We start from the raw sequence: 26158 nt of genomic DNA, 5'->3' as shown, positions 1-26158 counted from the left end.
GGCTGCTGTGTTGGTTTCACCTTCCAAAGTTAAAACTTGTTATGCGGCAAGACTTGATTTTAGTTGCACAAATAACATCGCTGAGTATGAAGCTCTGCTCTTGGGTCTTCGGAAATTAAAGGCAATGGGAATCAGAAGGGCCATCCTTAACTGATTCTCAAGTTATCTCTGGTCATATTGACAAGAGCTACAAAGCAAGAGACCCGAAGCTTGAAAAGTATCTAGATACAGTCCGAAGGATTGAGGCTTCCTTCGAAGGTTTCTCTGTCAAAAATATTCCTCGCGGAGAAAATGAATACGCTGATCTATTGGCTAAGTCAGCAGCCCAGGGGCTGCCTATACCTTCGGAAGTATTTTTTGAAACAATAAAAGCACCTTCGGTCGAGCTCCTTGAAAGAGCAATTCTTAACATATCCCCTGTTTATAGTGAAGATTGGAGAACTGAGATCATCTCTTTCCTTCAGGGTAATTTTCTTTCAGACGACGAAGCTTATAACAGGAGAATAGAAGCAAGAGCTCGACCATATGTCATAATAGAAGGGGAGTTATACAAGCGTGGGGTCTGTTCCCCATTGCTCAAGTGTTTATCCAGATTCGAAGGTATACAATTAATGAAGGAAATACATGCAGGCCTGTGTGGATCTCACATTGGATCTAGGCCCTTGCTTGGGAAAGTTTTTCGCCAAGGATTTTATTGGCCAAAGGCAGCTTCGGATGCAGCGGATTTAGTTCAAAAGTGCGAAGGTTGTCAGAAATGTGCAAGAGATAAAAAACAACCTTCGTCTTTAACTCAATTAATACAACCCACTTGGCTGTTGCAAAGGTGGGGTCTTGATTTGCTAGGTCTATTACCACCAACACAGGGGAACTTAAGATATGTGGTAGTGGCAGTGGAATATTTTTCCAAATGGATTGAGGCAAAGCCCTTAGCTACAATAACTTCATTTACTATTCAAAAGTTTTTCTGGCAAAACATTGTTTGTCGCTTCGGAGTGCCGAAGGCTATTACTGTGGATAATGGGACACAGTTTGATTCTGAAGCCTTCAGAGAATTTTGTGATCAAATTGGCACGAAGATCCATTTTGCATCAGTCCGACACCCAGAGTCAAATGGACTTGTCGAAAGAGCTAATGGGATCATAATGATAGGCATAATGAAGTCAATCTTCAATCAGCCCAGGGGAAAATGGCCAGACGAGCTAATCAAAGTGGTGTGGAGTCATAACACAACCATGTCAAGGTCAACAGGCTTTACACCTTTTAAACTATTGTTCGGTGACGAAGCAATAACCCCAGAAGAGGCCAAAGCAGGATCAATAAGGACAGTAGCTTCGGCAAAAAGCGAAGACGAAGTTGATTGCTCTGTAGAAAAAGATGCTATTGAAGGGATCAGACTTCAAGCTGTGGAAAACATCAATAAATATCAAGCTGAAACAATAAAATGGCGTGACAGAAAGGTCAAGCTGAAGAACATTGAACCAGGACACTTGGTACTTCGAAGGGTAGGCAACCCTGAGACGGTAGGCAAATTACAGCTGAAGTGGGAAGGTCCCTTTTTGGTAGTATCTTCGTCAAGACCCGGTTCCTACAGATTGAAGGATATGGACGGCAACGACATTCCTAGATCATGGAATGCGGATGAGCTTCGGCGATATTATGTTTAGCTTGATGTAATTTTTTATATTCCTTTTTGTGGCACCCTTTTCCTTTCCAAAGGGGGAGAAAGGTTTTTAATGGGGCCACAACATGTAATTTTCTTTATTTCAATTTTATGAAAGTGATATCCCCCAAAAAATGTAAATATAAATGCAAAAGAAAAAAGAAAAGGAAACAGGGAGAAGCTCAAAAGTCGTTCCTAATAGAATGCAGAGCTTACAGCGAAAAATAAACGCTGATTCCGCTGAAAGTAAAAGGCGAAGAAGCTCCTAAGGGAGGCTTACAGCGAAAAATAAACGCTGATTCCGCTGAAAGTAAAAGGCGAAGAAGCTCCTAAGGGAGGCTTACAGCGAAAAATAAGCGCTGATTCCGCTGAAAGTAAAAGGCGAAGAAGCTCCTAAGGGAGGCTTACAACGAAAAGTCAACGCTGAAGGACTTTGATTATGGTTTTTTGAATATATGTTTTGATATTCATTTGCGCAAGACATCTCATCATGTCATTTGCATTCATAAACATGCATTTAGACATATATAGAATCATCATCATACCGCACAAAAAACACAGATGCTTCGGCAATAAGGAGAAATTCGAAGGAAAATTTTTATGCTTCGTTGTGTACGAAAAGAAGGGAAGGTGTTTTTCGCCTTCGGCTCAAAAGAGAAGTTTCGTCCACAGCAAAGCAGATTGTACACAGATAGCAGAAACAAAATATATTACAAGGTATGTACAAATTTACATAAGTTGTTCCTTAACTATATTACAAAAGTTTCTCCAGAATTTTTGCAGGAAAGAATATTGTAAACAACTATCCAACTTCAGGCTAGGCTTCGTCAGACTTTAGCTTCGTCATTCTTCAGCTTCGTCATCCTGCGTATATCAAATAGCAGAATAAGAAATGTGCAAATTTCAAGGAGAAGGTAAAAGTAACAAACATAAGTTTCTTACCGGCTTAAGATGACTTCGAGCTTCGTCACCTGCCATTCTCCGCCCGCCACTTACCCAGATCTGGGTCATGAATCTATTTCCAATGCTTCGGGCTAGGCTTGGGATATCTATCAGATCTGATGCAGACAAGCTGAAGTTTGGTCTGTTCACAATATTTCCATGCATGCAGCCAGCCTTCAGAAAAGCGGCGGCTGTGCCCCGGGAAGCTACCAGGGCGCAAAAGTCGGCATGCCCACCAATGACTTCGTCAAGGGCATCAACCTCGCCTTCAATATATTCTAATGTGCTGGACAGATTTTCAGCTGAAGGTGTAAATTTTGCAGAGCTGTCTCCGACAGAATGAAACACACCCTTCAGACGCTGCACGCATCGGCTGCCGAAGCTTAAGCATTTCTCTTGAAGATCTTTAAAGGATTTCTGCAAATTTGAATTTTTATCCACCTCAGTTTTCAGCCTTGCTTCAAGATACTTCTTTTCTTGCTCAAATTTTTCCGACTGTTGGAGCAATTCATTCTTTAAGTTGCTATTCTCATTTTGGACTTCAGCCAAAGAAGCCTCCATGGTCTGAATAACAAAATCTTTCTCCTCTAATGCACCTTCGTGCTCTTTAACCACGATTTCAAGGTCTTGGATGGTGAAGTCTTTCTTTTTCAGATTAGCTTCGTAATTTTCAACTTTTTCAGCTAAATCTTGAATGACGGCCTTGTTCTTCTCTTCTTCGAGATCTTGTTGCATTTTTAGAACCTTACTTAATAATATGCTCTGTCGAAACGATCTTCGTCAGAAAATGACCCAAAAGATAATAATAATTGTAATAAAATAACAAAAATATTTGTTACCTTGAAATTAGCATAAAGCAAGCTTCCGGCGATATGGTGTCGTTGGTAACGGCAGAGGTCCACTTCTAGCTTCGGCAAGCCAATGTTCTTGCAGAGAGTTCCAACAATTTTAGCTTCGCTGCGGTTTCGAAGGCACCTCAGTTTTCCTTCGTTGACCCCACCGAATAGTGTAGCCCCTGGCTTATATCCGCAGGCTATGGCACATTTGTAAGTTCTGCCTTCTCAGTGTCTGTCAGTCCTTGACCAAGTAAATCTTGAAATTCAAAATCTTCTTCCTCCAAAATGTCTTCAGCTTGTTTTTTCCCCTTTTCAGTAGCTGTGCTTGCCGCAGCCACAACAGATTCTTCCTCAGTCATTTTTAGGAGTATGTTATCGATAACTTCAAGTGTCTCTTCCAGGTTCGGATCTTCTGTGGCCCCGATTTCAGCCCCGGCAGCTTCGGCTGCGCCAGTTTCAGCTTCGAAGATTTCCGCTCTGGTAGTTTCGGCTGCGGCGCCTTTAGCTTCGGCAGTTTCCGCAGTCTGTTCAATGGCAATTTTTGATGCCGGTGTTGGTGACGGTGTCCCATGAATTACATCTACTATTTGAATAATCCTTCGTTTTTTCGGCAATGCAGGACCTTCGTCTGCCGAAGCTGCCTTGTCCTTCTGAAAAAACTTCGTCAGTTCCAGTGCCAGCGGACTTAGCCTGATAGGCAAGGGTTCAGTCATTACCTTCATGATCTCTTCTACTTCAGCAGCAGAAGGCGATGCAGGAGTATCTTCTTCTCGAACCAGCGTTTCCGGTTCTGGAGATGCACTTTTTCTCTTTCTTGTAGTGGCCACCTTCGGCTCAGGGTTTAACTCTTCAGGGCTAAGTTTTTCAGAATCTTTCTTTTTCTTTTTGGCTACCTTGGCGACCTCTTCGTCAGTAGCGCTGCCAATTCTTTTTCGCTTCGGGCCTCCAGCGTCTCCGCTCAGTCGACCATAATCAGCATATTCAAATCCTATAGCATCAAGCACCCTGTTCAGCCTTCGCTTCGGCCGAGTGCCGAAGGCTGCTGTCATCAGCTGGTCCTCTTTTTTGGAGTAATTTCCAAGAATTTCATTACTCATTATCTCAATTGTATCGAGCCATTCTTGGCAGGGTGCTTTAAAATATTTTTTAAACTTATAATAATAGGGTAGTCGGACAAGCTCCCCTTCTTTCTTTTCTTCTTTAAGCTTCGGCATAGTCCACTCCTTCATAGTTGGAAATACTCTGAAGGCTAGAAATTCCTGCACTAAATCTCTAGTGCCAATGTGTTCTGCAATAATTTTGAATTCAGCTAGTGCGGTCCAAGTTGGACCTTCAGCTGTCATTCTGCAACGGGGTCTTGTTTCTCCGAAGATCAGTTCAAGAGGGTGAAAGGGCATTAGGCTTACACCTAGTCCCTAATTAATTTTGGTGGTTGAATTGCCCAACACAAATATTTGGACTAACTAGTTTGCTCTAGTGTATAAGTTATACAGGTGCCAAAGGTTCACACTTAGCCAATAAAAAGACCAAGTATTGGGTTCAACAAAAGAGCAAAGGGACAACCGAAGGCACCTCTGGTCTGGCGCACCGGACTGTTCGGTGTGCCACCGGACATGTCCGGTGCACCAGAGGACTCCAACTTCAACTCGTCACCTTCGGGAAATTCCAGAGGCGACTCCGCTATAATTCACCGGACTGTTCGGTGTACACCGGACATGTCCGGTGCTCCAAGGAAGAGCGGCCTCCGGAACTCGCCAGCCTCGGGAATTCATTTCAGCTGCTCCGCTATAATTCACCGGACTGTCCGGTGTACACCGGACTGTCCGGTGTAACAGCGGGGCAACGACTATTTCGGCGCCAACGGCTACCTGCGACGCATTAAATGCGCGCGCTGCGCGCGCAGAGGTCAGGCACGCCCATGCTGGCGCACCGGACAATCTACAGTGCATGTCTGGTGCGCCACCGGACATCCAGGTGGGCCCAGAAGACAGAACTCCAACGGTCGAACCCAACGGCTTTGGTGACGTGGTTGTCGCACCGGACATGTCCGGTGTGCACCGGACTGTCCGGTGCGCCATCGAACAGACAGCCTCACCAAACGGCTAGTTTGGTGGTTGGGGCTATAAATACCCCCAACCACCCCACATTCAAGTTATCCAAGTTTTCCACTTCTCAACTACTTACAAGAGCTCTAGCATTCAATTCTAGACACACCAAAGAGATCAAATCCTCTCCAAACTCCACACAACGCCCTAGTGACTAGTGAGAGAGATTTGCTTGTGTTCTTTCTAGCTCTTGCGCTTGGATTGCTTTCTTCTTTCTTGATTCTTTCTTGCGATCATACTCACTTGTAATTGAGGCAAGAGACACCAATCTTGTGGTGGTCCTTGTGGGAACTTTGTGTTCCAAGTGATTGAGAAGAGAAAGCTCACTCGGTCCGTGGGACCGTTTGAGAGAGGGTAAGGGTTGAAAGAGACCCGGCCTTTGTGGCCTCCTCAACGGGGAGTAGGTTTGAGAGAACCGAACCTCGGTAAAACAAATCCGCGTGTCTCACTTCATTATTCGCTTGCGATTTGTTTTGCACCCTCTCTCGCGGACTCCATTATATTTCTAACGCTAACCCGACTTGTAGTTGTGATTATTTTTAAGAATTTCAGTTTCGCCCTATTCACCCCCCCTCTAGGCGACTTTCAATTGGTATCAGAGCCCGGTGCTTCATTAGAGCCTAACCGCTCGAAGTGATGTCGGGAGATCACATCAAGAGGGTGATGGAGACCGGCAACAAGCCCACTACGAGCCACGGGAGCACTTCATCGGAAGAGTCCCGCACCAAGAGGAAGGAGAAGAAGAAGGACTCCTCCAAACGAAAGGAGAAAAGATCTTCTTCCTCTCACCACAAAGAGAAGAAGGAAAAATCTTCTTCTCACAAGCCGCATCGGAGTGGGGACAAGAAAAAGAGGATGAGGAAGGTGGTCTACTACAAGACCGATACTTCATCAACATCGACCTCCGACTCCGACGCGCCGTCCGTAACTTCTAAGCGCCAAGAGCGCAAGAAGTTTAGTAAGATCCCCTTACACTACCCTCGTACATCTAAACATACTCCATTACTTTCTGTTCCATTAGGCAAACCGCCAACCTTTGATGGCGAAGATTATGCTAGGTGGAGTGATTTAATGAAATTTCATCTAACCTCACTCCACAAAAGTATATGGAATGTTGTTGAGTTTGGAGCACAGGTACCATCCGTAGGGGATGAAGACTATGATACAGAGGAAGTGGCCCAAATCGAGCACTTTAACTCCCAAGCCACAACCATACTCCTCGCCTCTCTAAGCAAGGAGGAATACAACAAGGTGCAAGGGTTGAAAAATGCAAAGGAGATTTGGGACCTACTCAAGACCGCGCACGAAGGTGATGAACTCACCAGGATCACCAAGCGGGAAACGATCGAGGGGGAGCTCGGTCGCTTCCGTCTTCGCCAAGGGGAGGAGCCACAAGATATGTACAACCGGCTCAAAACCTTGGTGAACCAAGTGCGCAACCTCGGGAGCAAGAAGTGGGACGACCACGAAGTGGTTAAGGTTATTTTAAGATCGCTTATTTTCCTTAACCCTACTCAAGTACAATTGATTCGTGGTAACCCAAGATATACACTAATGACTCCCGAGGAAGTAATCGGGAATTTTGTGAGCTTTGAATGCATGATTAAAGGATCAAAGAAGATCAACGAGCTTGACGAACCCTCCACGTCCGAAGCACAACCGGTGGCTTTTAAGGCGACGGAGGAGAAGAAGGAGGAGTCTACACCGAGTAGACAACCAATTGACGCCTCCAAGCTCGACAATGAGGAGATGTCTTTAATCATCAAAATCTTTCGTCAAATCCTCAAGCAACGGAGGGGGAAGGACTACAAACCCCGCTCCAAGAAAGTGTGCTACAAATGTGGTAAGCCCGGTCATTTTATTGCAAAATGTCCTATATCTAGTGACAGTGACAGGGGCGACGACAAGAAGGGAAAGAGGAGAGAAAAGAAGAAGTACTACAAGAAGAAGGGCGGCGATGCCCATGTTTGCCGGGAGTGGGACTCCGACGAGAGCTCCACCGAGTCCTCCTCCGACGAGGACGCCGCCAACATCGCTGTCACCAAGGGACTCCTCTTCCCCAACGTCGGCCACAAGTGCCTCATGGCAAAGGACGGCAAAAGGAAGAAGGTTAAATCTAAATCCTCCACTAGATATGAGTCCTCTAGTGATGATAATGCTAGTGATGAGGAAAATAATTTGCGTACCCTTTTTGCCGACCTAAACATGCAACAAAAAGAAAAATTAAATGAACTGATTAGCGCTATTCATGAGAAGGATGATCTCTTGGACTCTCAAGAGGACTTCCTTATTAAGGAGAACAAAAAGCATGTTAAGGTCAAAAATGCTTATGCTCTACAAGTTGAAAAATGTGAAAAATTGTCTAGTGAGCTAAGCACTTGCCATGAGACTATTGACAACCTTAGAAATGAGAATGCTAGATTAATTGCTAAGGTTGATTCTCATGTATGTGATGTTTCAATTCCCAATCTTAGAAATGATAATGATGATTTGCTTGCTAAGATTAAGGAATTGAATGATTCTCTTGCTAGCCTTAGAGTAGAAAATGAAAATTTGATTGCTAAGGCTAAAGATTTTGATGTTTGCAATACTACTATCTCCGACCTTAGAACTAAGAATGATATGCTGCATGCTAAGGATGTAGAATTAAAATCTTGCAAACCCTCTACATCTACCGTTGAGCACACTTCTATTTGTACTAGATGTAGAGATGTTGATATCAATGCTATTCATGATCACATGGCTTTAATTAAACAACAAAATGATCATATAGCATTATTAGATGCTAAAATTGCCGAGCATAACTTAGAAAATGAAAAGTTTAAATTTGCTAGAAGTATTCTCTATAATGGGAGACGCCCTGGCATCAAGGATGGCATTGGCTTCCAAAGGGGAGACAATGTCAAACTTAATGCCCCTCCTAAGAACTTGTCTAACTTTGTTAAGGGCAAGGCTCCCATGCCTCAGGATAACGAGGGTTATATTTTGTACCCTGCCGGCTATCCCGAGAGTAAAATTAGGAGAACTCATTCTAGGAAGTCTCACTCTGGCCCTAACCATGCTTTCATGTATAAGGGTGAGACATCTAGCTCTAGGCAACCAACCCGTGCCAAATTGCCTAGAAAGAAAACTCCTATTGCATCAAATGATCATAGTATTTCATTTAAAACTTTTGATGCATCTTATGTGCTGACTAACAAATCCGGCAAAGTAGTTGCCAAGTTTGTTGGGGGCAAACACAAGGGTTCCAAGACTTGTGTTTGGGTACCCAAAGTTCTTGTTTCTAATGCCAAAGGACCCAAAACCGTTTGGGTACCTAAAGTCAAGAACTAAAATTGTTTTGTAGGTTTATGCATCCGGGGGCTCAAGTTGGATACTCGACAGCGGGTGCACAAACCACATGACAGGGGAGAAGAAGATGTTCTCCTCATACGAGAAAAACCAAGATCCCCAACGAGCTATCACATTCGGGGATGGAAATCAAGGTTTGGTCAAAGGATTGGGTAAAATTGCTATATCACCTGACCATACTATTTCCAATGTTTTTCTCGTAGATTCTTTAGATTACAATTTGCTTTTCGTATCTCAATTATGTCAAATGGGCTACAACTGTCTCTTCACTAATGTAGGTGTCACTGTCTTTAGAAGAAGTGATGATTCAATAGCTTTTAAGAGAGTGTTAGAGGGTCAGCTATACTTGGTGGATTTTGATAGAGCTGAACTCGACACTTGCTTAATAGCTAAGACTAACTTGGGTTGGCTCTGGCACCGCCGACTAGCCCATGTTGGAATGAAGAATCTTCATAAGCTTCTAAAGGGAGAACACATTTTAGGACTAACAAATGTTCATTTTGAGAAAGACAGGATTTGTAGGGCATGCCAAGCCGGGAAGCAAGTTGGCACTCATCATCCACACAAGAACATCATGACTAGTGACAGGCCACTGGAGCTCCTACACATGGACCTATTCGGCCCGATCGCTTACATAAGCATCGGCGGGAGTAAGTACTGTCTAGTTATTGTGGATGATTATTCTCGCTTCACTTGGGTGTTCTTTTTGCAGGAAAAATCTCATACCCAAGAGACCTTAAAGGGATTCTTGAGACGGGCCCAAAATGAGTTCGGCTTAAGGATCAAGAAAATTAGAAGCGACAACGGGATGGAGTTCAAGAACTCACAAATAGAAGGCTTTCTTGAGGAGGAGGGCATCAAGCATGAGTTCTCTTCTCCCTACACCCCACAACAAAATGGTGTAGTGGAGAGTAAGAATCGAACTCTATTGGACATGGCAAGAACCATGCTTGATGAGTACAAGACACCAGATCGGTTTTGGGCCGAAGCGGTCAACACCGCCTGCTACGCCATCAACCGGTTATATCTACACCGAATCCTCAAGAAGACATCCTATGAACTCCTAACCGGTAAAAAGCCCAACATTTCATATTTTAGAGTTTTTGGTAGCAAATGCTTTATTCTTGTTAAAAGAGGTAGAAAATCTAAATTTGCTCCTAAAACTGTAGAAGGCTTTTTACTAGGATATGACTCAAACACAAGGGCATATAGAGTCTTTAACAAGTCCTCGGGGCTTGTTGATGTTTCTTGTGACGTTGTGTTTGATGAGACTAACGGCTCTCAAGTAGAGCAAGTTGATCTTGATGAGATAGGTGAAGAACAGGCTCCGTGCATCGCGTTAAGGAACATGTCCATTGGGGATGTGTGTCCTAAGGAATCCGAAGAGCCTCCACATGCACAAGATCAACCATCCTCCTCCACGCAAGCATCTCCACCAACCCAAAATGAGGACGTGGCTCAAGATGATAAAGAGGAAGAACACAATGATGAGCCACCTCAAGATGACGACAATGATCAAGGGGGAGATGCAAATGATCAAGACAAGGAGGATGAACAACCAAGGCCGCCACACCCAAGAGTCCACCAAGCAATCCAACAAGATCACCCCGTCGACACCATCCTCGGCGACATTCATAAGGGGGTAACCACTAGATCTCGTGTTGCACATTTTTGTGAACATTACTCGTTTGTTTCCTCTATTGAGCCACACAGGGTAGAGGAAGCACTTCAAGATTCGGATTGGGTGATGGCAATGCAAGAGGAGCTCAACAACTTCACTAGGAACGAGGTATGGCATTTAGTTCCACGTCCTAATCAAAATATTGTAGGAACCAAGTGGGTCTTCCGCAACAAGCAAGACGAGCATGGTGTGGTGACAAGGAACAAAGCTCGACTCATGGCCAAGGGGTATTCACAAGTCGAAGGTTTGGATTTTGGTGAAACCTATGCACCCGTAGCTAGGCTTGAGTCCATTCGCATATTATTGGCCTATGCTACTTACCATGGCTTCAAGCTTTATCAAATGGACGTGAAGAGTGCCTTCCTCAACGGACCAATCAAGGAAGAGGTCTATGTTGAGCAACCTCCCGGCTTTGAAGACAGTGAGTATCCTAATCATGTTTATAGGCTCTCTAAGGCGCTTTATGGGCTCAAGCAAGCCCCAAGAGCATGGTATGAATGCCTTAGAGATTTCCTTATTGCTAATGGCTTCAAAGTCGGCAAGGCCGATCCTACTTTATTCACTAAAATTCTTGACAATGATTTGTTTGTATGCCAAATTTATGTTGATGATATTATATTTGGGTCTACTAACGAATCTACATGTGAAGAATTTAGTAGGATCATGACACAGAAATTCGAGATGTCTATGATGGGGGAGTTGAAGTATTTTCTAGGATTCCAAGTCAAGCAACTCCAAGAGGGCACCTTCATTAGCCAAACGAAGTACACTCAAGACATTCTAACCAAGTTTGGAATGAAGGATGCCAAGCCCATCAAGACACCCATGGGAACCAATGGGCATCTCGACCTCGACACGGGAGGTAAGTCCGTGGATCAAAAGGTATACCGGTCGATGATTGGTTCATTGCTTTATTTATGTGCATCTCGACCGGACATTATGCTTTCCGTTTGCATGTGTGCAAGATTCCAATCCGACCCTAAGGAATCACACCTTACGGCCGTAAAACGAATCTTGAGATATTTGACTTATACACCTAAGTTTGGGCTTTGGTACCCTCGGGGATCCACATTTGATTTGATTGGTTATTCGGATGCCGATTGGGCGGGGTGTAAGATTAATAGAAAGAGCACATCAGGGACTTGCCAGTTCTTTGGGGAGATCCTTGGTGTCTTGGGCTTCAAAGAAGCAAAATTCAGTAGCTCTTTCTACCGCCGAAGCCGAGTATATTGCCGCAGGCCACTGTTGCGCGCAATTACTTTGGATGAGGCAAACCCTGCGGGACTACGGTTACAAACTAACCAAAGTTCCTCTTCTATGTGATAATGAGAGTGCAATCCGCATGGCGGATAATCCCGTTGAGCATAGCCGCACTAAACACATAGCCATTCGGTATCATTTTCTTCGGGATCACCAACAAAAGGGGGATATCGAGATTTCATACATTAATACTAAAGATCAATTAGCCGATATCTTTACCAAGCCACTTGATGAACTTAGGCATGAGCTCAATATTCTTGATTCTAGGAACTTCTTTTGCTAATTTGCACACATAGCTCATAAATATACCTTTGATCATATCTCTTTTATATATGCTATGACTAATGTGTTTTCAAGTATATTTCAAACCAAGTCATAGGTATATTGAAAGGGAATTGGAGTCTTCGGCGAAGACAAAGGCTTCCACTCCACTCTACTACTCATCCTTCGCCGTCGCTCCGCATCACTCTCCATCTTTGGTATAATTTTCACTCATATGTTTTATTTACCAAAGGGGAGAAAGTAGTTAGGAAAGGGCCTATATTTCATTTCAAAGTATCCGTTTTTGGCGATTCATGCCAAAGGGGGAGAAAGTATTGGCCCAAAGCAAAAGGACCGCACCAGCCCAAAGCAAAAGGACCGCACCACCACCCTAATTTTTAAACTTAATGGTTTTAAATTGGTAAATGTCAAATTGGTATCTCTTTGTGTTCTAAAGGGGGAGCAAGTAATATTTTCAAAACTTGATATCTTAAAACCCTCTTGAACACTAAGAGGAGAATTTATTTGAGGGGGAGTTTTGTTTAGTCAAAGGAAAAGCATTTGAAACAAGGGGAGAAAATTTTAAACTTGAAAATGCTTTGCAAAAATCTTATTCATCTACCTTTGACTATGTTGCAAAAGGACTTTGAAAAGGATTTACAAAAAGAATTTGCAAAAACAAAACATGTGGTGCAAGCGTGGTCCAAAATGTTAAAAATAAAGAAACAATCCATGCACATCTAGTAAGTAACATTTATTGGCTCAATTCCAAGCAACCTTTGCACTTAAATTATGCAAACTAGTTCAATTATGCACTTTTATATTTGCTTTGGTTTGTGTTGGCATCAATCACCAAAAAGGGGGAGATTGAAAGGGCATTAGGCTACACCTAGTCCCTAATTAATTTTGATGGTTGAATTGCCCAACACAAATATTTGGACTAACTAGTTTGCTCTAGTGTATAAGTTATACAGGTGCCAATGGTTCACACTTAGCCAATAAAAAGACCAAGTATTGGGTTCAACAAAAGAGCAAAGGGACAACCGAAGGCACCTCTGGTCTGGAGCACCGGACTGTCCGGTGTGCCACCGGACATGTCCGGTGCACCAGAGGACTCCAACTTCAACTCGTCACCTTCGGGAAATTCCAGAGGCGACTCCGCTATAATTCACCGGACTGTCCGGTGTACATCGGACATGTCCGGTGCTCCAAGGAAGAGCGGCCTCCGGAACTCGCCAGCCTCGGGAATTCATTTCAGCTGCTCCGCTATAATTCACCGGACTGTCCGGTGTACACCGGACTGTCCGGTGTAACAGCGGGGCAACGGCTATTTCGGCGCCAAGGGCTACCTGCGACGCATTAAATGCGCGCGCTGCGCGCGCAGAGGTCAGGCACGCCCATGCTGGCGCACCGGACAATCTACAGTGCATGTCCGGTGCGCCACCGGACATCTAGGCGGGCCCAGAAGACAGAACTCCAACGGTCGAACCCAACGGCTTTGGTGACGTGGCTGTCGCACCGGACATGTCCGGTGTGCACCGGACTGTCCGGTGCGCCATCGAACAGACAGCCTCACCAAACGGCTAGTTTGGTGGTTGGGGCTATAAATACCCCCAACCACCCCACATTCAAGTTATCCAAGTTTTCCACTTCTCAACTACTTACAAGAGCTCTAGCATTCAATTCTAGACACACCAAAGAGATCAAATCCTCTCCAAACTCCACACAACGCCCTAGTGACTAGTGAGAGAGATTTGCTTGTGTTCTTTCGAGCTCTTGCGCTTGGATTGCTTTCTTCTTTTTTGATTCTTTCTTGCGATCATACTCACTTGTAATTGAGGCAAGAGACACCAATCTTGTGGTGGTCATTGTGGGAACTTTGTGTTCCAAGTGATTGAGAAGAGAAAGCTCACTCGGTCCGAGGGACCGTTTGAGAGAGGGTAAGGGTTGAAAGAGACCCGGCCTTTGTGGCCTCCTCAACGGGGAGTAGGTTTGAGAGAACCGAACCTCGGTAAAACAAATCCGCGTGTCTCACTTCATTATTCGCTTGCGATTTGTTTTGCACCCTCTCTCGCGGACTCCATTATATTTCTAACGCTAACCCGGCTTGTAGTTGTGATTATTTTTAAGAATTTCAGTTTCGCCCTATTCACCCCCCTCTAGGCGACTTTCAGAGGGCTCTGTACTAGCTTCTCTTTGTCTTCGTCAACCTTGACATAAAACCATTCTGACTTCCAGCCTGCCGGCCATTTGCTCCGGTAGCTAATCACAGGAAATTTTGTGGTTTTCCGATAGGCAAAATTATAGCAACCAAAATTTTCATGCAATCCATCTTTTCTGGCCTTAGTCTGGTAATGCAGCTCATGAACTCGGCAAAAGCTGTCGGCAAACGGCTCCACCGCCTGGCTTCGGAGAGCCCAGATATAAACGCTAAGCCTGACAATGGCGTTAGGAGTCAGTTGATGAAAATAGATCCCAAACTTTTGCAGCACATCAGAAATCATTCTATTCAAAGGAAATCTCAACCCAGCTTTCAGAAAACTCTTGAAAATAACTATTTCATCCTTTTCTGGCTTCGGGGTAGTTTCCTCCCCCCGAAGCGAAGAAGCTTCTTCTCATTTTCACTGAAATAGCCCGACTTCACCATTTTGGAGAAATCAGCCTTGGAGATAGTCGACTTTCCGAAGTCCAAATGGCTAGGCTTGCTCGGTACTGCAATATGATAATCATCGTCAAAATCAGCTTCCTCAATATCTCCTTGTTCTGTTTCGGCAGCAGCTTGTTCTGTATCGACAACAGTCTGTTCTGTCTCGGCAGTAGGGATTTTTTCCGAGGTCACCAATCCGGATCGCTGCATTGCTTCGGAGATAGCGGATCGCTGCATTGCTTCGGAGATAGGAACGGTCTCCACACCTTCGGCTTCGTCACCTTCACGCTCAACTCTAGCAGTAGAGCGCACCCTAGCCATTTAATTTTGAATTTCTTGAAAGATTTCTTGGGAATTAAATAACCTTTTCTCCCGAAGTTTTTCTTCTGACGAAGTAGGCACTAAACTGGAGCTTCGTCTGAATGCGAGAGTCAAGCTTCGGCTATGGTTAAAAATTTTGGCAGCAAAACAGTGCAATAGCAATGAATGCTGTGGTAACTTCACACCTACCTGTCTGTTTATATAGTGCTGCAGGTAAGAAGGTGAATCGTCAGGATTTTTACACCAGACAAACAGCTGCTCGCACCCGCTGCGCGGTGGGCCGCAAAGACCAAATAGTAAACCTGCAGGGTGGGACCGCTAGGCGCTCGGAAATTGTATCGTTTCTCGACAACGAGCTCAGGGAAGGTGTTTTTCGGACCTTCGGCTTCCTGAAGCCTAAGAGACTTTTTTCACGGATCAAGCTCGTTACGAAAAACGATCTAGCACCGCGAAGGGGCTACTGTTGGGACCATGCTTCGTCGCCGAAGGTCCTGCAGAAAGAGACAGCTTTGGCTGAAGCTGCTTGTACATGACGCCGAAGGCACCATTCATGAGGCTTCGGTATTACAACATATCCGAAGATGAAGGGTCGAACCGACTTAAAGATAGAATGACCTTCTAGTCCATAAAGGTCTGAGTCAATGTAGTAAACTTTTATGAGGGGCATGATTGTAATTCCTCACAGGCTGTGTCCTGTGCCTATAAATAGTGAACAATATTCCTTTACTGTTCACGCATCCCTGTAATTGCAATCACATCACTCGGAAATTATTCTTTGCCAAGGCAGAGGTATAAATGTATCTGATATTATATTTGAATACATCAAGTTTATATAATATGTAAATGATGTTGTTTACTTATAATTTACTCATCTTTAATGTTTTATATCTCGCATTATTTCATATAATCTCTGAGAGTTCAATTACAAAGATTCAACCTTCGTAATTGTATCGTTTTAACCTTCGTCCGAAGTTCATTAAACCCTTGAAGGAATAATGCTTCAGCGGGCGAAGGACATTACATTTAACATTTTATGTTGCCTTGTTCTTAATTCATAGCATTTGAGAACAAGTCTCCAACAAGCAGCATGCATGGGAATGGGACTTGTACCCTGTTAGCGGTTTCAACTGTGGATAATTGTCCTGTGTGACCGGAGGTCCCGATATCCAGGCTCCAGGAAACGAAGCACTGTGGAACCAAGAGCACAAAAGACAAAGAGTCTCATGAGCTACTGTGCTCTATCTGTATGGCAGGTTGAGCGATATGCTCTTTATGAAGTCAATGCTATAAGCAGAGAAATTGTCCTACAGAATTTCCTTAATGATTTCACCTATATGAGCTGACTGTGGGGTCGCAGTTCGGAAGAGAATGGGGTTTTCTCTCTAGTGAGCTCATGAATAGATATTAAAGGGCATGACCGTAACGCCCTGCCCTGTAAGAGAAGCAGATAATCTGCCTAGTACTATGTGCCTCGTGTGCAAAGATTCTCACACTAGGGTTTGTGGATCAAGGCGTAGTCCTCCGCTTACCTGTGCAGGGTTGGAGTACATTAGGATAGGCTTTGGTTCAAACCTAACAAGTACCTTTGCCGAAAAGTAGTATATAAACAGTATGAGAGCTCAATGACATTGACCAGAAAATAAGAGTGAAAATGGTGGGGATTGCTGTTAATTTGGGGGTTTTCCTTTATTTTTTAAAAAATGAGACCAGCCGGACTGGGCCACCTCAAGGCCCAAAACGCCGAGCAGCCCAACCGGCTGGGGAGTAGCTAGGGCACCTTGGTGCCTTCAACTGGCTTACGAGAAAGGGAGAGGCAGGGGCTGGCGACGGTAGTGGAGAGGAACAGTCGTAGCGTTCTTATTACGCCGATTTCTATGGCTCGATCTCCCGCTTTTCTCGCTAATCTGTTTGCCTCCTCTGTTTCTCGGCTCCTTAAAGGATGGGCAGTCAACCTCAGTGCAACGCGCAACAAAACACCGGTTCCTGGTTCCTCTCTCCTGCTTTCTGTTCCAATCGGTTTGATCTATTTTGGTCCTGGCGTTCTTGTTTGACTCGCTGGTGGTGATTGGAAAAAGAAAGGAGGAATTGCTGCTCGCGTGCAGTGTGTTTCTCCTGTGTTCCAGTGCTCCTCTTGTGCACCTGTGTGGTGTTGTGTTCGTCTGATTATTGTCCATCGTGGTCTGGTGCTTGGGCTCCCTGCTGCGCGGTGTTTGACTTCTTGGGCTAGTGCCGTGGACGTCTCACACGGCCTCAACAGCGGCTCCATTATCTCCGTCAACCTCCTGCTGTGCAAGCCCGGACGTGGGCGGCAGAATTGGTTTTCTGGGATAGAACTTCGTGTTCGCTGAGCTGATCTTCCCACGTAGACAATCTACATACTGTGAGTTGTCCGTTGCCTCACTTTATTTACTGTTTAATTTTGTGCAATCTGCTAGTATTAAATACTTGGGTGTGATTGCACTATTGTGGGTGGATTTGTTTGCTTAATGATAATAGTGGTGTATTGAGATAACGTGACAATCTGGGCTTAGTGTGTTGTTAATTTTAGCACCAAGTATATATTTGTGCCTAATTATATCTCTATTTGTTGAGGCTGTTTATCTGTGTTAAATTCTGTTATTTTATTTAGTACACAACTCCTTCATATTTGTATTTATGCTTGATTATAAGGCTTATTACATTTGATCTAAAACCCTGATTTGGTAAGATAAGACTGTCACGTTTGTCGAGGATCTTTAATCACCATTTAGTGTTGGAGGGCTGCTTATTACAGCAACCCGCTATTTTGAGAGCAATATCAAAAGATAAACAATAATGTTTATGTGTATAATCTGTCTTCTTCATCTGCTAGCCATGTTTAATATTGAAATGGAACTGAGTAGCTATTTTACATGTTTTCATGTATTAGAATTGCTACTGTTTATTGCTGCTATAATTATATATGACATTTATCTAAGTTATATTGTTGTTTTATTTAGAATTAAAATATTTAATATATTTAAATATGTTGGAAGCATGTCACTTATTTCTCTAAAATTACAACAAAATATTCGAGAACGAACCCAAACCAAAGCTGTACTTCACAAAGCTGTCGGATTTCTTCAGCAGCACTGGAGGCCTTCAATTGGCGCATCCAAATGGAGAGATAAAGGTTTGGAGTCAGCTTGTGATTCGTTCCTCTCTTTGTGGTGCTTGGCAGCGGTTCTAGCGATCCTGTTAAAAGATTCTAAAACGTTTCTCACTGAATCTGTTCAGGTGAAACCGAGTTCATGCAATGCAACCCTTTCTCCAGCCTCGTCGTGGCCGATCAAGTTATCGTTTAGATGGTTGTAGGGCTAAAATGGCAGCCCATGGGCCATCTGACGTGGCCAATCTAGTATTGGGCCAAGGAGAAAGCACCAGCACCAGCACCAGTTGAGCACACTAGCCTGAATAGCCATTTTTTGCCTCCCTAAATTAGTATCATGATGATGATCTATTTTTTCCAATCAAACGTTAAAACCAGACATCTTACCCACCCTTTTAAATCCCAAAAAGGTTTAAACTATCTTCCTGCTCTAGTTAGAAGAGCTTTTCATGGTTTTTAGTTTAAAAAACCATGCAAAATGTCTCTAAGGCTGAGAAGAAACCCTAAAGATATACAAGGACTATTATGAAGAATCTAAGCAGAATATCTGGACCTCACGAAAATGTCTTATGAGCTTCCAAATTAGATTTTAGCTCTACTAAAATCTGAACAATATCTTAAAAAACCAAAAAAAATCTAATCTAAAATGTTTTTTTCACCTAGTAGTTATCGTGTCAAACCTGTTATCTTTTTTTCTGTCATCTGCCCCACTTGAGGCGGTAAAGCAGTCAGCACAAACCTTTTTCTATTATTAAGACGCAGACGCGGGCCACAAGCATCCATTGTGCAGCTTCAGCCTGGCTGGGCGCCTACATGTCTTGCTGCTGTTATTAGTGTTGCAATTAGCAGCAATCCCTAGAACAGCAGGGAGGAGGATACGGCGGCTTTTGTTTAGTTAATTTATGTTTGTCTGCCTCTAGAGTCTGTACGAGGACCGGGATTTTCAAACTCTCCGTTCTGTGTCCGGTCCTGCTTGATCGCCTAGTTTTTTTAAATGGCTTTTGAAAACTGTTTATGATTCAAACGTGTCTAAATTTGCCAGTTTACGCCTGCAGAGTCTAAATTTCAGTTCTCCGATAGCTTCCCGGCCTTTACGCCTGCAGCCTAGTGCAACGCCGCATCTGCTGCTCGCCCACCCACCCAACCCAACGGATGCTCCGGCTTCAGAGTGGTGTCCACGTTCCTTCTCCTTCTCAACTTCTACTACTAGTAGACTACTAGGCGGCGCAAGAACAAGCCATTAACATGCATGCTAGGTCCAACAGAAAGAATCCTTGTCATTATCTAAGGTAATATTTGCAATCAGACCGACCGACCGACCTACAGGCTACAACTGTAGGCTGTAGCAGCTTATTCCCTACTAATGATCTTCGAAAGGTTATATCTGAAATCGCAAAGAAGAATTAAGAGCATGAACATAGACAGGCCGGTCAGAATAGAATTAATCAACGCTAAACCAAAAAAATGGCCAACATGCATGTCTACCACAAAATCAAACGGAACCGGTAACAAGGGATGCCATTAGAAAGCACATCTCCTCCATCCATCCAGACCAGCCCGGCCGGTGCATGGATCGACAGGTAAAAGAAGGTGAGCTCGACGTCTGTCTGTCTGAAAGAGGGCATCACATTCCACTCCATCCCACACGAATCTGGAACGGAGGAAAAGTAAAAAGGAAATGGCCGCTCTAATCCGGCTGCACTCAACGGGAATCCGCTTCTCATCATGGCGGCTAACAAGCCATCATGAAGACGAACCCCCCCACATCGCATCACAGACTTTCTTTTCTCTTGTTTTTTCCTTTTTACTTTCCCACTCCTCTCGCTGAATGACTAGCGTTCAGTGTCAACCGCCGCCTCCTGTCCTGACCACCAGGCACCCTGCACTGCACGCCCAAGTTTCCTCTTGTTCCCCTGCCCAGACTGCACGCCTCCTGTCCTGACCATGCCTCTGAGGCCAGTTCATGGCTTTGCGTCTCTTCTTGTCATCTTCGCCTGCCACTGCCATGGTGAGTTACTGTACCTACTCTGCTGTCTTTGCCTGCTAGTTTCGTTTCGTCGCTTTGTTCAGCTGTTGAAGCTGACGAGCAGAGAGTGAGAGTGTGTCATGTCAGTACCCAGTAGGTCGCAGCAACAGACAAAAATCTGCTTTCGTTCGTACTGCTTACTAATCTGCAGCGTCCAGATACTGGAGAGCTTTCGTTCATCCAGGCGCTGCTGAACTGAAAGATGATGGTCTGCTTCACGCTGTCTGCAGGGGGAGGAAGCGAGCAGGGAGCGGACGTGGCGGCAGAGCGGCTGGAGCGCGACGTGACGTCGCCCCTGGCCACGGTCCCGGTGGTGGACCCGACGGCGGCGGCGGCGGCGACGACGACGCAGTCGCCGGCCACCGGCGGGAGCTGGTGCGTGGCGAGCCCCAGCGCGAGCGCGACGGCGCTGCGGGTGGCGCTGGACTACGCGTGCGGGCAGGGCGGCGCGGACTGCTCCGCGATCCAGCAGGGCGGGAGCTGCTTCAGCCCGGACACCGTCCGCGACCACGCGTCCTACGCCTTCAACAGCTACTACCAGAAGAACCCCGTGCAGACCAGCTGCGACTTTGGCGGCACCGCCGCCCTCACCACCGCAGACCCAAGTAAGCTCTCCTCCACACGTCGAGGTCGAGACCATCAAGGCAAGCTCTTTCTTGTTCTGCGATCTGCATGTATAGATAGATGTTCACTCATTCGTTTCCAATAACTGCATGCGCAGGCACTTCGACGTGCCAGTATCCATCAACGAGGTAAACTCTACCAGCTCAAGCTAAAAGGATCAAGAAATACAGGAAACATACTGATCTCTGCTGTTTCTGGTGAACTGACAGCACCGGCGCTTCGGTCCTGAACACGTCGACTCCGCTGACGCCAACGAACGGGTCTCCGCCCGGCCCCGGGTACGGGAGCTCTCCGCCGGCCGGATACGCCAACTCTCCTCCGCTGTACGGGAACATGTCGCCGCCGGACTACGGCGACAACATCAGCGCCGCAGCGAGGGCGCTGCCCGGCCGCAAGACGACGGCGACGGCGGCCGTCGCGTCGCTGGCGACGACGTGCCTACTGACCGCGGCACTGTCACTGACGGTGAGCGGCTGAACCTGCACACGCACGCAACAATAGCTCCAAGCCGCCGCCGCCGCACGTTCAGGTGCCGACCGTGATGTCCTGGAAGGCCATGAAGGTGGAGACGAGACAAACATGTGCCGGTGCAGCAGAGACTACAGAGGATACGTGCGTGTACAGTACAGGCAGTGGCGGATCTGGAGAGCAGGATGGTGATGGAGACCAGTGACGCCGTGTCACTGTCAGTCACTCTGTCAGTAGTGTTGCCTGCCCTTTGTAATGTTTAGCAAATGTGTACAGATAGACTCGTATACACGGCGACGGTTATGATCTTTGGTATCCCCTCGGCCCCTCCAACTCTAAACTCTATCTCTTAAATTAAAAAAAAACAAGCCATGATTTGAGAGCTTTTACTGGTGTAAAAATTGCCCTTTTACAAGATAGGGATGGACACTTATTAAATAGTGGTTTGATTTTTCTAATCTCAGCGTGATCGACATTCATAAGTTTTGGCGCAAATGTAGAACCAGGTTTGTTAAAAATAACAGAGAAAATATTGTGATGGCATTATAGTCCATTTTGTAGTGGAATATTTAGAAAGAGCGAAATAGGAGAACGCTTAAACAAAAGAAATTACACACAAAGTCTGCAATGCTATGCAAAGATGACATCATTTGTCCATACATTCAAATCAAGACTCAAATTAGTGGACTTAGTTGTTTTGTCCCAAATTGGATTGTGACGCCTTAGAGGGAATGAATTAGACAACTTGAAACTGAAAGAGAAATGTGCTGTTGGTCCAATTTTATTTGTTTTGGTGATTAAATGCTCAACGTATTACTAAGAACTAACACTACTCCTATGAGCATGAACACATGTGTTTAGAAAGCAAATTGAAGCAAAGGTATGTTTCTACAATTAGCCATTTGTTTCAGGTGCTAACAGTATTCATCTAAGTGCTAGCGAACTTCTCAAGTCGAGCCAAAGTGTAGTGAAGAAGTTTGGCTAAGTATAGCCAAACTTGGGCTAGTCTCGGCCTCATCGGACAGTCACCCAAACTGCGCTCGGGCGAATCGAAATATGCTCGGGCGAGTCGGAGATGCGCTCGGGCAAATTAGGACTGCGCTCGGGCGAGTCGTGACTACCTTAGGCGGGACATGACTGCCTCGGACGAGTCATGGCATCAGACAAGCTATGGCCTCGACAGAGCTACTGCCTCGGGCACATTGATGCCTCGGGCACGTTGTGGCCTCGAGCGAGTCATATCCGGTGTGCCATGCGACCGAAGGCACACAACGGTCAGCTCGACCAATTAAGGAAACAGATCGTTGATTGTTCAATCTGGTGCAAGCAGACAGGGAAGGTTGACTGCTTCCTAAATGCCAATGGCTCCTAGGCTCCTTGGGGCTATAAAAGGATCCCCTGGACGCCATGGAGAAGAACCCGAACAACACATCGAGAAAAACACAGGAGCATATAACATACTCCGAGACTCTGATCAGGCCTTGGTTCGTTCGAGAGAGATATGAGCGCGTTTTGGTTTGAAACTCTGTTGGTTTTCATTCGTGCGCTCTTTTCTTCACTTATGTGTGTGGTCTTGTTGCATATTTGCCGTTGTGTATGTTGCTTCTCTCTATCTATTATTCTTGTTCGTAATTGTGATTATATTGTGTAAGGTGTGAGAGACTCCAGCTTATGGAGATTCCTCACAAACGGGAACATACTATAAGGAAGACAACTGTGGTACTCAAGTTTGATCTCAAGATCACTTGAGAGGGGTTGGGTGCAATCTTCGTCCATCGGGACACCACAACGTGGAGGTAGGCCTCGGTCGAACGACGGGATAAAATCGTCGTATCTCATTGTTCACTGACTTGCATTATGATTTTGTTCTTCCGAGCTCTCTACCTCACTTTGATTATTAATACACATATTGTGAGAGCAATTAAGTGAAAAGATCCTCCTTCTATACTTAATTGAAACTTTGTTTTAGATTTCACTAATCCTATTTATAGATCAAGTTTGTTGTTTTCGCAGGATCATCTATTCACCCCCAATAAGTGCTCTCAGAAACTCCATTCCAAAACAATATATCCTATAATTTTCACCTAGTCAAAACTCATACAATAGATAAACTATCTGTTGGGGGGCTTCCTTTTCAGAAGGACCTCAAAAATATTATTAACCATTTGTTTTCAGCATAAGCTATTACAGGGAGCTTCGTTTTCAGGATGCAAGTCTCTTCCTCATGTTGAAGGCATACGAGATGAAGACAGATCTAAAGATGATAAGAATAAACACCGAAGCTATCGCCAGATTGACAACTTTGGCTCACAACAAAGATGAAGTATGATGATGATGCTGACCGAAGGGGGAAAAAGACTACTTAGTCCTTAATGACTTGCATTACGATCATAAGTGAATATTGGGGACATGAATGTACTTTTACCCGGGCTGCGTCCCGTGCCTATAAATAGATGAACAGTAGCACCGTACTGTTCACGCTGAATCGTAATCACTCTCTCGTGTCTTCACCTTCGAGCAAACCAAAGGTATCAATGTAATATAAGTTCTGTTGATATTCACACATGTTTTATAGAATGCAAATATGAATGAATTAATGAGATATACTTACTGTCTTCGTCTCTTTACATTCTTGTTTACATATTGAATGATGAAGGCATGTCCTTCATGACCTTCGTCTGATGATCATTTTATCCATGGGGAGATAATACTTCAGAAGATGAAGGTCCCTAATAATTAACAATTGTGTTGCCTTGTTCTTGATTCACAGCATTTGCGAACAAGTGACCAACATTGACGCCCACCTCCGGTGAACTCACTTCCACAACCTTCAGCAAACGCTAGTCTTTGTCATGCCGCCGAAGAAGACAACAGCGACAGGGGCTGCTCTGCAGCCACTAGACACCAATCAGGAGACGCTTGTTGAGGGCCTTCGTCTTCCGAAGGTCCTCAAAACATGATTTAACAATGTTTCTGGAGTATAATACATGAATAGGTACCTTCGGACTCGGACCAGAACCACAATGTGAAGAAGTACAAAGAATACGAAGGTTGGCGCAGAGCCGAAGCTGTGCACAGGGGAGCTTCGGCATAATAGCAGAAAGGGGAACCGACTTAAAAGGGAAAAGGCTATTTAGACCTCGATGGATTACTATAGAGTCATTAGCAAATGTAAAGGGCATGAGTGTAATTTTACATGGGCTGTGTCCCGTGCCTATAAATAGATGAATAGTGCTCCCGTACTGTTCACGCTGACTTGGCATTTGCTTTTGCGTCACACTTGTATTTTTGCCTTCTTTCAAGCCGAAGGTACATTTGTAACTTGATATCATTTCTATTTTTCCATGATAATAAAATAGAAATGAGCTGATAAAGATACATAAATGCTCATGTTATCTTTCACATTTCATGTGATTCTCTTTTCATTATCGTATGCCGTAATGATGAAGGTATGTCCTTCATGACCTTCGTCCGAAGATCATTATATCCCAAGGGAAATAATGCTTCGATGGAAGAAGGGCATTAACATTTAACATTCTTTGTGTTGCCTTGTTCTTAACTCATAGCATTTGAGAACAAGTCCCCAACATTGGCGCCCACCGTGGGTGAATCCTTTTCGACCACCTTCGGCAAGCACTGACCTTCGTCATGCCACCGAAGAAAGCTTCAGCGACAGGGGCTGCCGCTCTGCAGCCGCTGGACCCGAACCAGAAGACCCTTTCTCTTCGAGAGGCCCGAAGCCAGAAGAGGAAGGCCACTAGTCCAACACCCCAGGAGGACGAGTTGGACCAAGAAATCAGAAGCATGGAGATGCTTCATCAACAAGTACAAAGGAAGAAGGAGAAGATGGCTCGACTAGCCGACCTTCAAAGGCAGATTGACGAAGCCACTGAAGAAGTACGCCATCTTGCTCAAGATGAACAAGAATGAAGGCCCCAACACAGGGAGCTTCATCAAGAAGGCTTGTTCGATGATGATGGATGGTATGATGACCTTAATCATGGTACCTTTACTTTTGACGATGCTTCTCCCCTGGCAGCAGAACTGCAGGCTATCCCATGGCCCCCATCGTATAAGCCACCTCAGCTTCCGATGTATGATGGGCATTCAGACCCGAAGTAGTTTTTGATGAGTTATGAAGCAACTATATCTTCATACGGAGGCAATGCAGTTGTCATGGCCAAGTCCTTCGTTATGGCAGTCAAGAATGTGGCTCAAACATGGTATTCTTCTCTTCGGCCAGGGACTATCACTTCATGGCAGAAGCTCAAGGACATGCTGGTGACAAGTTTCCAGGGCTTTCAGACGAAGCCAGCCACAGCTCAAGCTCTGTTTCAATGCACGCAGGATCATGAGGAGTATCTCCAGGCATACGTCTGAAGATTCTTGCGCCTGAGAGCACAAGCGCCTACTGTGCCCAACGAAATTGTCATTGAGGCCATGATCAATGGGCTTCGTCCAGGACCTACTGCCCAGTATTTTGCTAGAAAGCCTCCACAGACTTTGGAGAAGCTGCTTCAAAAGATGGATGAATACATCCGCGCTGACAATGATTTTTGCCAAAGAAGGGAGGAAGCCTATAGGTTCTCTGAGATGACCAGGGGCTTCAGAGGGAGAATACACCCAAGACATGTCAGGTCAATCCACTCCACCCAGAGTGACGACAGAGGAAGTCAACAACAGAGGCCACAATATTCCTCGCAAGCTTCGGGGCAGCAACAAAGTTATCTTCGACCGCCAGCTCCAAGGGGCAGAGGCGCCAGGGGCTTTGGAGGAAGGTTTGGGGATCAACCTAGGAAAATTTATTTCTTATTCTGTGGTGAGGACAAGGGCCATACTATAAGGATGT

The 26158-nt window shown here is 45.0% G+C and overlaps 1 protein-coding gene across 2 annotated transcripts; it reads left to right on the top strand.

Moving 5' to 3' along the window:
- Positions 1–19908: 19908 nt before the first annotated feature.
- Positions 19909–21767, top strand: LOC103635396 (PLASMODESMATA CALLOSE-BINDING PROTEIN 2). 2 transcript variants are annotated; one of them, XM_008657849.3, is made up of 4 exons: positions 19909–20199; positions 20448–20861; positions 20939–20969; positions 21051–21767. In XM_008657849.3, exons 1-4 carry the CDS (start codon positions 20136–20138, stop codon positions 21316–21318), a joined length of 777 nt encoding a protein of 258 aa, XP_008656071.1. In that variant the 5' UTR covers positions 19909–20135; the 3' UTR covers positions 21319–21767. The 2 variants fall into 2 exon arrangements, with proteins under 2 accessions (XP_008656071.1, XP_008656072.1); XM_008657850.3 differs by having other exon boundaries at positions 19918–20199; positions 20448–20822.
- Positions 21768–26158: the final 4391 nt, after the last annotated feature.

The sequence above is a fragment of the Zea mays genome, chromosome 8 (assembly GCF_902167145.1).
Source record: "Zea mays cultivar B73 chromosome 8, Zm-B73-REFERENCE-NAM-5.0, whole genome shotgun sequence".
NCBI classification, from domain to species: Eukaryota; Viridiplantae; Streptophyta; class Magnoliopsida; order Poales; family Poaceae; genus Zea; species Zea mays.
This window is presented reverse-complemented; position numbering and strand designations above follow the sequence as displayed.

Excerpts from the sequence above, each read along its gene's own strand:
- LOC103635396 (XM_008657849.3), top strand. The coding sequence starts at position 20,136 with ATGCCTCTGAGGCCAGTTCATGGCTTTGCGTCTCTTCTTGTCATCTTC. Across the intron at positions 20,200-20,447 it reads CTTCGCCTGCCACTGCCATG|GGGGAGGAAGCGAGCAGGGA; the intron begins GTGAGTTACTGT and ends CGCTGTCTGCAG. Across the intron at positions 20,970-21,050 it reads TGCCAGTATCCATCAACGAG|CACCGGCGCTTCGGTCCTGA; the intron begins GTAAACTCTACC and ends GTGAACTGACAG.